The 11,010-nt window shown below is 40.1% G+C and overlaps 1 protein-coding gene across 2 annotated transcripts; it reads right to left on the bottom strand.

Moving 5' to 3' along the window:
* Nucleotides 1–371: 371 nt before the first annotated feature.
* Nucleotides 372–7,174, bottom strand: LOC108694488. 2 transcript variants are annotated; one of them, XM_018204037.1, is made up of 2 exons: nucleotides 4,107–6,415; nucleotides 372–497 (listed from the first exon to the last, which is right to left on the bottom strand). In XM_018204037.1, the coding sequence occupies exons 1-2, from the start codon at nucleotides 6,405–6,407 to the stop codon at nucleotides 456–458; spliced, it is 2,343 nt and encodes a 780-aa protein (XP_018059526.1). In that variant the 5' UTR covers nucleotides 6,408–6,415; the 3' UTR covers nucleotides 372–455. The 2 variants fall into 2 exon arrangements, with proteins under 2 accessions (XP_018059526.1, XP_018059525.1); XM_018204036.1 differs by lacking the exon at nucleotides 372–497 and having other exon boundaries at nucleotides 2,750–7,174.
* Between the last annotated feature and the right edge of the window lie 3,836 nt (nucleotides 7,175–11,010).

Here is an 11,010-nt window from a genome sequence, read left to right as displayed (position 1 = left end):
TATATATATAAACTTTCTTTGTACACGTACAATATGAACATTATGCATATAACATATTTACTTGTGTGTCGTACGGAATATAAAACGTGGGGGCTCGCCCACGAGGCTCCCCCTTTTATGCACTTAAAAAATATTGCTTGTATACGCTTTATGCCTCTCGTTAACAGACTCTTGTGGGCTACGGTGTGTATATGATGTACGTACTACACACACAAATATAGACGCACCCGAACGCATTCGAATACACACATGCAGCACACAAAACACTCCGATGTGACGATTTATTTTTCACGCGATTAAAAATTTTTTTCATCAGTCATACAGCCCCTTATTATGTATGTATTATGGCATTATATAACTTATTATGGCTTACGATTACGCTAAATTTTTTTATTGTACACTGCCGCCTTGACCACTATTATCGCGATCGTGAGCAAGGCACAAACCTATTTCCCTTATTTTATCTTTTGATCCTCGGACTTGGTTGGCGAATAGCTCTATAATAAAAAAAGAGATATATATATTTTTACGCACAATAATAAATTAATGAGTTAAAAATTTTCATTGTGCATTTTTTAAAATATGAATTATTAAGTAAGATAACATTAAGTAAAATTTATATTTCTTTTTATTTAAAAAAGAGGTATATAAGACAGAAATATTTCTGATTGCATGATATGATATGTTGCACCACGAGATTGTAATTATAATTATCGTGTCGTAAATTTATTCGTGAGACGATAAATTAGAGCTCGGTACGAAGCGATCGTACAGGCAATCGCGTTGGATAATGCCGCACCATGAATGAGCTCGATTAAGCGTGAATATTGAAACATTAACGTAACTGCCCTGTCTGCAACAGTGATTTACAAAATTGCCCTTCTTGCCTGTCGCCTGGCAACCGCTTGATTATTTAGAAATTTACCTAATATCAATTTCCTTGTCTTCGATAATTAAAATATTAATAATCTGTATAAAGCTACAATCATCACCAGAATTTCTTTTGCTTTTAACATTTATCTTAAGTCGATGTGAATATTTCAGAATTTCATCACTGATGAGGAAATTGAGGAAAATCCACATTATACGTGATCGATATCGTAAGACTTTTCCAGAAGATATCTCTTACAATCTTATACGAGTTTTCTTACGATCAACTAACGATGTGTGTGTGTGTGTGTGTGTGTGCGCGCGCGCGCGCGCGCGCGCGTGTGCGTGTGTGTGTGATTCACAAAAGTTTCCCTCTGATAATTCGCCAGCAAAGTCGGACATGAAAGAAGTTACTTATTTACTCGAGGATCATAATGCATCTCAATCTCAGTGCATGGAAACGAGAGTTCATTCATACTATGAAAGACATTTATCTATAATTGTTACATCTGTTTGACTGTCTCCGACTATCCAAGAATAAAAAAAAGTAAAAAATTCAGGATTAAAACTTTCAACTTTAAAAATGAAAAATTTTGAGAGTTATAGGGATAATTATACAAAAAGGAATACATTTTATTTTAAAAATTCATTCCTACATATGAATTAATTGTGCAAAATATAAAAGAAAATATATATTTATATAAAGAATCTTATTTTTTAATATTTTTTAGAACAAAAGCTGTTAATAAAGAGAGTGAAGAATTATATTAATTTTCATATTTATATATTTATATATTTATATATTTTAAAGGTTCAACAATTTCTTTACCTCTGTAAAGAGACAGTTGGACAGAGGCATCATTAATTGTCAGAATATAAAGACTTTAATATTTAAAACGATAGTACTCGCTATGTTCGTTATTTATTGTTCATATTTAATGGCGAAGTTGACTCAATGATAATTAATGTAAACCGATACGTAGCTTTCTACGTCTAAATTATCGGTGTTGAATGCAAAGGAAACTTCTATAATTTGAATGTGAGTTGTACATAATATGAATTATAATCAACAATCACTTCTAAGCTAATCTATACTAGATACTAACATTCTATTTTAGATAATATTACTCTACAATATATATTCAACATTATATAATTAATGTATACCGGGGTTTGTCTTATCGCGTACGATGTCTCGTACGCGCAATTATACAATTAAAATATAAATATATTACATAAGGCACATAATTTTCATTCAGAGCCGTTCTCGTGTGTCTTTTTAATCTCTTTTGCCCACCTCGTCTAATTTTACTATCAACTAGCAAATTCTTTCAAATCATCGTTCTTTTGTGTCCGACAAATATGCAATGACTTCCTGTCATTAATATATTTAATCGCATGATTGATGATGACATTTTCGTCATTTTCCAGCAAATTAGTTCGCAGAGAACGAGGAGCACAATGAGCGAATCTTTTCGGGCTTTCTATTGTGTCTATTATTTTCTAAAAATATTAATATATGCGCTGTTACAAGTACACAAATATATACGTCTTTATCATGCTTGAAAAATGATTCACATTTTGTCTTAAACCGACAAAAAGAAGGCACGAGAAGTGGTCTCTGCGGAAGTGGTTCATTTTGTTTCAAATTCCCATCTCATAGTTTTTTTATTTTTTTTATTTTTTTCAAACGGAATCATATAAAAATAGATTATTTCTCCCAAAGGAAAAAATTGATTAAACTCTAAACATTTTAAAATAACACTATAATACATGTATCCACTGAATTCATCATAGAAGTCTTCGATGAATAATGTCATATTCTTACTAGTTTCTTTAAATATTTACATTTTTATTTACATATTTACAGACAGGCCATTTAAGTGATGATAATAATGAAAACAAGAAGTAGACAACAACTGTCAAACAATGAGAAGGGAGATGACAAAGTTTTATTGTATAACATGGTACGCGTATGATATGTGCGCACATGGAAGAAATTGTTTGAGCAATTAAGTGATTTCTGCAGATCGAATGCATATTCACGATCAGTGACAAATGCGATCGCGCGACCAGTTCGCGGAAAGCTATGGGTGGCACGATACCAAGAAATCGTATGATCAACGTCCATCTGCGGATAACTTTCCATAGAAAACAAAATGGAAGAAACATGACCTAAAAAGTTGTTTTTATTTAATGCAATGCATCTGTCATATAGCACAATATGCAATGTCAATATAAAAAATTGAACTAAAAATTTGCTTAGACAAATACTAAGCTAAAAATATCTTACATACGAGATTGTCCGATTTTATTATATATCATGTTGTAAGAATATATTCATTGCATTTCACGGTACTTCGGCTTAAACATTTCTTTCCGCGAACTTTCTTTCGATGCAACGCAATGGCTGCACGCTCTGACATAATTCTATAATTATAGCAAACGAATTCGACCTCTAAACGGCCTAGCCGATAACCACCTCTAATCTCGATGATAAAGTGATGAAAAAAGATCTGCTAGAATATCTACACAAGTTTTTAAAAGGAATGAGCGAATGGCGATGGAGGGGAAAAGAGTCAAGCAGATCTGATGAAGTTAGAAGAAGACGCCAGTCGAGGACACGATCGTGTATAATCTCCTTCCATGCCTCGGGTCGTCCAATGGCCGATTAAGACTTTATCTCGATGTATAACGCTGTACTGACGATCCGTGGAAACGATAAGTGCTTACGTGGTCTGCTACGTGTAGTAGATCACGCACCAATCGATCTTTCGCCGGTACATTCTCACCCGAGAAATTTACAAGTCTGATTTTTACGCCCCCAAGCTAATTGACTATAACGCAATCCAATCATTATCGTGTTTTTTTTTACTTTTAAAGAAATATATCCAAGTAGAATGAAACAAAAGAAATACAGGCACGATTGACGATTGTTTTAAAAGTCTACAGTTTTCTATTACTTGATCATTATAATATGCAAAAAGAAATTACATGTAGAGTGAAGATACGCTAACAAACGCACTCCTCTGCGGAAATCGATTTGTATACGGATCTAAATCATATCTCCAGGGCACTCGCAAATTAAGCTCAAAATCATAATTGTGACTTTGGCTCTCATTGAAATTACAAATTATCTGGCAATTACCATTATTATTGTTATTATTGTTGATATTATGATTGCTGATAGGAGATAAATCGCGCTGGACTACGCACTTCTTCATGGGTTTACTCACTGGATTATCTAGGTAAGGCTTGAAAGTGATGGCATCAGGATTGTTCGAAGTCGATACAGTACTGATTGATTTTGTAACCAATTCCGTTCGAGAGAGTTCCTGTGTTGATTTCCGTTTTACAAGACAAAGAGGCATATCCTGAGGCGGTATATCGTAGGAGTCGTCCATATCTGCAAATCTATCGCAGAATCTTTTCGGCGATGGCACCGCATCGTAGCAGCAAGCAAGCATACAATGTTGTCTCTTCAGAGGTGAAAATCTTTGCTCGCATCCTTCGGAAAAGTTAGAAATCACGGAATTTGCTCTAGGCGAATAGCAATACGTTTTAATCGAAGGCTCCGTGTAACAGGATTCTCTTAAAGACAACTCTTGATAAGAAGATGTCGTCGACATTGTAGTATGACTATCTACGGAGCAAGATAGATTACAAGGCGCTACGGATTCTACTTCAGAGGATGGTTCTATTCCAGTGCAGTGTTGATAATTAGAGGGATGTTGAGAAGAAACGAAACCAGCATCGCCAAGGATGTGCGATGGCAATAGTTCATGTTCGATCTCAAGTCGGTCACGCAACAACGAAACACAATTTGTAACTTGTCCCAGTGAAGTGTAACTTGTTGTCGTCAAATCCAATGGCGAATCATTTTGGATAGGGCCCAATCGTTGACGTGAATCTCCTCGAAGAGTGATTTCATCTCTGAGATCTGCCTCTTGTTCCAGCCATTTTTGTACCTGACGACGATTTATGCCAAATTTTCTCGCGGTAGCTCTTTGATTTCTCTTTACTTCCTCATCCCGATGGAAAGCGTCGAGAACGTCGAGTTTAAAACTCAAGGCAAAAGATCGTCTACGAGTAAAATTGCTAGACGAATTCAAGTTGTTAGAGGGCATAAGGGGATCTACTTCACTGTCCGACCAGCTACTTCGAGATCTTCCAGCGCTATAACAATCACGAGGACTCGAAGGCAAGGAGTAACTATTGCGATCGTACATAGGATTCACCATTCCTGAACTATCTAGTGACGACTCGCCAACAAGTGGTCGTTGATAGTCAACGCACGAGGATGCAGTTGCTTCTTCCCCTTCGTTATAGACAACTTCTTCCTCATCCAAGTGCACTTCTTCTTTGATCAACGCCTTGCAATATTCTGTCTTCTCCTGCATTTTTTCCTCTCTCTTCTCTTCGGTATGCTGCGTTGTCTCCTCCGACTTTCTCTCTTGCTCGTGCAGGAGCGATGGGATAGGCTTCTCGGAATTCAACGGGCGGCACGTGTGTGCGTGCTCATGCGCGTGCACGTGCAAATACGGGCTTGCAGGAGCTCGTGAAGAGTCAACGAAGTGAACGGATGAGGAAGAGCCACCGCTATCAACGCCTTGACGCGATACTGGCGAGAGCGGGACCCGTGGGCCATTGGGAGAACCCATCGATTCATACGGCCCTGATGTCGCCGCTGTGTCTGGACTCGCTGGCTCTGTCTTTATCATCGACGGCGCTAGTAGCAGGCTGTACGATCTCCCATCGAATGAATCGACGTTCCCATAACTCTGCTCTCGTTGCTGCGGATGATGATTCGGCGAATGATTACGCGCGCTATTATTGATATCGTTCACGTTGTATCGATGTTCCTGATGTGGGGAATGGTAACTCGTCAAAGTTTGATATACCTTCACCTCGTTCCTACCGCTGAACGTTGAAGTTGTTTCTGCATCTTGTTGTCTATCTCCATTCAATAAGTAGTAATTACAGTCCTGATCCACTTGCGTGTCTGAATATCCATGAATTTCTGGTATGTGAACTCTATCTTCGCGTTCTTCGAACAAACGAAGATGTTGTTCCGATGAATATTCTTGATAGGTCACAGATGTTAAACATACGGGCACCACCGTACTGGTGGTAGTAGTTTGAAGGCTATATTGGGGCGAGGAGGGTGCACTACCATGCGGAGGATGAGAAGGTGGGGGCCCTTGCTGTGTAGTCAGCTCGTCGCCGTGCTGTCTGGCGAGGTTGAGGTTCAAGGCCGGCGTTGCTGGAATCGCAGTACTCCCTGTGACTTCCGTCACAGTATCCGATTTAGAAACACTCGCAGAAGAAACAGTTGCCGATGAGACGGTGCCAGAATTCCCATTTTCAACGCTATTTCTAAGCTGCTCCTCACACTGCAGCCATTTTTGTATTTGACGACGGTGAATACCGTACTTTCTTGCAGTAGCACGCTGATTCTGCCGACAGTCCTTGTCGTGCCTATACGAATCCAAAACCTTAATTTTAAAAGCTGTTGTAAAGATACGTCTAGTACCCATAACGCCCACAGATTTTCGCATATTCTGCTGCTGATGTTGTTGATGCACCGATTGCTTTGAATGAATCATTTTCACTGAGTTATCCTCACTGAGCATCTCACTCACGTCAACAAGTTTTTTTTATTAAAAATATTATACACACATAATTTTGTCGCACCTGTAGCGATGATCGTCACACTTGACCACGAATCCGATTATAATGACGATGCAGATAACAGTTACTACAAATTTCGAAACCGGCACTGTCAAAGACGCACGAGACTACCTTAACGCTTAACATTGCACGATGCGATCTGACCGTGCGGCGCCGGAGTTCCTTTTAGGTCTTGGATGCCGTAACTAATTTTCATCCCCACCGACGAGTCTGCCGCTGCTTCTCACTGGTCTTTCCCCTCCGCTCTATCGCCATCTCTTACTCTCTCATTCCTTCGAGTCTCTCTCCTTGCACTCTCTTGTGGCCTCTCCTCTGTGTATCCCCACTCGCGTCACTTCTTTAGCGCTATCTGCGTTCAACCTATCACTTTCATCGTTTTCTCTCTTTTCATCTAATGCTCGCCCCCTCGACACATCGTTGCCCCATTCGTACAGCGCGCTAGCTAGTCTACCGCTGAAGGCGGCTACCAGTCATTCTTCTTTCTCTATGCCACCGACCTAACCTCCTCTCTTTCTACAGGATCTCTCGTCATTCTACCTCGATCGCCTACCTAACTGCCCGCAAGCATAGACACCCCATGTCCTCTCCTTTCTCTCTTCCCTTTCACACCTCAGCGCCGTAAAACTCCGCCATTTTGTGGACTTACTTCCGTTAATGACGCGCGCGGGAAACGTCACGCCGGCATGACGACGACGCTCTCGGCGCCATGTTGTCTGCTGCGAACGTCTGACTGCCTGCCTGCCTGCCTGCTTGCGTTGCGTGCCGCTTAGCAGTTCGCCGTGGCAGCCAGCATGGAGCCCCGATTTTTGCTCGCCTTTCTCTTCAAGCTGATCCTGTCTCCGTTCGACTTTTCAAAACACAAAGTCGAACACGCACGGAATGTAACATTCCGGATTTTTTTTTTATAATTTATTACAAAACATTATGTAGCATCCATAGATTTTAAAAATAGAAATAGTATTATTATCGCATAAAATTTAAACGGATTGTAATCAATCTCCCAAGATCTATTCCTCGAAAAACTAAATATATAATATAGATCAGGTCACTAACATATGTCAAGATATGAACATTACAGTACATATATCATATGCATGTTGAGTCGGCGGTAGTACAGGAACTTTTAGTCAGGTAAAGCGGCTAGTGGGTGAGGGGATTTTGCCTTCCAGGAAAAACGCTATTATGGCTTACAGCTAATGTTAAGCTTATTGAATTAGAAATCGCCTGTCTTATAACTCTAGAGATTGTAGGTAGAGTTGAAATTATTTTCTTTAGTTGAAACTAGAATAATCCTTCAGTTTAACATTAGGTAACCGTTATCACCAACATATTCGTGCTTTTATAATCTTTTTCTTTTTTTTTTGTATTTAATAAAAGAATTCTACAATCTTCTTTTTGCTTCCTTTCGTTTCTTTTCTTTCATGCTGTTGAAGTTGCTATTGAATGAAATTTTGAGGTATATGATAGCCTCTTGCATATGCGCCGTGGAATGAGATCATGTTGTTTTTGTGGCGTGAGCCGACAGTTAATATGTTTAGCTTCACGCGCCGTTGCCATGTCTCTTCTTAGCCACACGTAGGCCGCAACGCATACGAACGCGCGCGGAGAGAGACCCGCGAGGCAATGACGCAAGCCATACGCTCGCATATACTTCGATGAACGAGCGCGTGAGTAAGATAGACCGATAAAAAGAAGCGGACGAGGCCTCGTAAATTTCCACGATTCGCGCCACCGGCAGAAACCAAGGATGCCAACGAATCCTCTCGCAGTTCTCTGAAGAGGCACCCTACTCTATTTCCAAGAATCACGGCGGCTATTCTTGTGCTCGCTCATCACGATGAGGCCTGCTTTTGAACACGTCCGCCGTATAGCGAGAAGGCACCTGCCTTCTCGCGCAGATCGGCCTTCGTGTAGTTATATAGGTACGACTCATCGCTCAAGCATTCCACTACCTGCGTCCGTGAAACTGAGATCTTCCTGTCGATTTATTATGTGAGCAATTGATAATATCAATTGTGTTGCAATAATGTTGCGCATTCCATCGAATAATTCATAAAGTTTTTTTTATTTTTTTTTTTTACTTTATGTTATTTACTTATGTCGATTGGTTAGGAAATTGTAGGATTGTAGGAAATTTCTTTACATGCTACTTTTTGCATTTTTCATCTAGTTATTCCGATCTTTCGCATTCTAGCGAGAGGAATGAAAGTATTAAGAATAATATTGGCGACAAGCATCATAAGGAAAACATCGAGTCGAGGCAACAGTAGACCGGCAGTCGCCTAGTGTCGGCACGGGACGGCTGGCACGGCTCGTCGGATTTGTCCTTGGGGCCGAAGGTAGGCGCAGCACGCAGCACGAAGACAGAAGATATGGCAACATAGCAGGCGCCCCCTCTTTTGTCCGCCGGCCGGTCTTGCCAGACAGGGTGTCGCCAGCTCGGTCGGCCTGGTCGTCCGGGTTAGCGCGAGGGACGAGGAAAGGGAGAGCATGAAGGAGAAGGAAGAAGGGAGAGTTTACGTATATATGTATATGTATATATACGTCTGTGTGCGATAGAGCAGCACTAAGAGGGAAGAGAGATGCACCATCGAGGGGGAATCGTTCGAGCAGTGGACGTAGGAGAGACGAGACGAGGGACGAAATGCAACTCGCAGCCCGCAGCCCGTAAGAGATCGTTGTGTGCGTATTATAGGATCGGTCATGGACCTACATTCACGCAGGCCAGGCATGTTTGAAAACTCGCGTTCTTCTGGAATGTGGCCTGCGGAGCCCCCTTCGGGCAACCTCTCCCTTTTCTCCTCATTCGCCGGCCCTGCAAAGTCTCTCAACGCAGTGGACGTGCTCGGACGTCTACCTACGCCCTCCTCTTCTTACCCCGTCGCACCGTCCTTCCTTCACCATGATCCTCGTTTACCCGTCGTCGTGATCGTACCTCGTAACGTCGCGGCCACCAGCTTGGCGCCCCAAATAGTCGCGTAACCAAAGACGCGCCTCTGGCCTGGCTTGGTCGCGCCAGACTTCTCGGCGCCCAAATGATGTACATCGACCATTTCTGTCTCACTTCTTCCTTTGCACTCGTTCATGCGGCTATTATAGCCTTCGCTTTCCGCACTTTCCTTCCACGAACTTATACACGGGAAAGGCCGACGGAAAAGAGGTTTTATAGAAATGATAAAGAACAACGAGAAGAAAAAGAGATAGATGAGCCAAGTCTCTATTTATCAATGTCCTAAAACTTTGCCTTCAATCCAATATTTGTGGTCTACACCTATTTTATTCAAATAATGAAAACTAGTTGTATACATAAATATACGAAATAAATGAAGAAAAAAGAATATAAAGTTTAATGAGATTTGTATTGAAAATCTTTAAATGACTTTTCAACTTTTTTATTTGACTTGTAGATAAAAGGTTAAGTTTGTTGGCAAAACGAGACAGGCGGTCGCCTACAGACGCTCAACTTCGTGTGTGTGTGTGTGTGTGTGTGGTGTGTGTGTGTGTGTGTGTGTGTGTGTGTGTGCGCGCGTGCGCGTGGGCGATAGATTAAATCTAATCTCAGAATCGTATTAAGTTTTGTTTTAGCTGGCCCTCATTCAAAAATTTGCGTTATTATACCCTGTATATTTCATATTGACTGTTGCCAAAATTTGTTTCACGCATTTAGATTTGCATTATTCCTCCCATTAAATTCTACGTCCAATATATATGCCGTTAATTCCTCTTATTTCACAATTTGTCAACTATCCATAATATTGAAGTTATGTATAGTATATACACAAAAAAGACAGGTTGCGTTTCTAATTTAATGATTGATATCTGGCACTGGCTCTATTACGTTTTTGTAATACACGAAGGTTTCCGCATATTATGCTTTGTATTTATAGATTTACGAATATTTGCGTTTTGACTTGGCATCGTCCATGTAATTCCAACAGTACAGTCGATAGATAGCGAATTCGTTGCGGAAAGAATTCGTGAACTATGACACGTTGTGAATATATAAATGCGATAAGCGACCATGGCCATTGGGAAACAAATGTATATGTATATACATACTCATCTTTTATCCAGAATAAAGAGCGGCACTTGTTGAAATCGTAATCGTACAGTTTATAAGCTAAATTTATTTATGTGCATACTAACTGAGAGAGCAATACATACATATACACACAGTTACGTTAATGCATGCGTGCATACATGCAGCGTATATTACGTGTCGTGTATGCGTGCATAACGTCGAATCTAATCATATAACAGGGACGGATCGACTAATTTATATATTTTTTAAACTAAATTGAATTTACATCTCGATCTAAATAAACAGAATATTTTAGAATGTAAATATTAATAACTCGTAGAATAATAACAATTATTATTTGTCCATCCTTTTCTTATGATATTTTCACAAAAATATCTACCCATATAATACGTTCTATTCGACAGACA

This window comes from Atta colombica, unplaced genomic scaffold, assembly GCF_001594045.1.
Source record: "Atta colombica isolate Treedump-2 unplaced genomic scaffold, Acol1.0 scaffold12, whole genome shotgun sequence".
Classification (NCBI taxonomy): Eukaryota; Metazoa; Arthropoda; class Insecta; order Hymenoptera; family Formicidae; genus Atta; species Atta colombica.
This window is presented reverse-complemented; position numbering and strand designations above follow the sequence as displayed.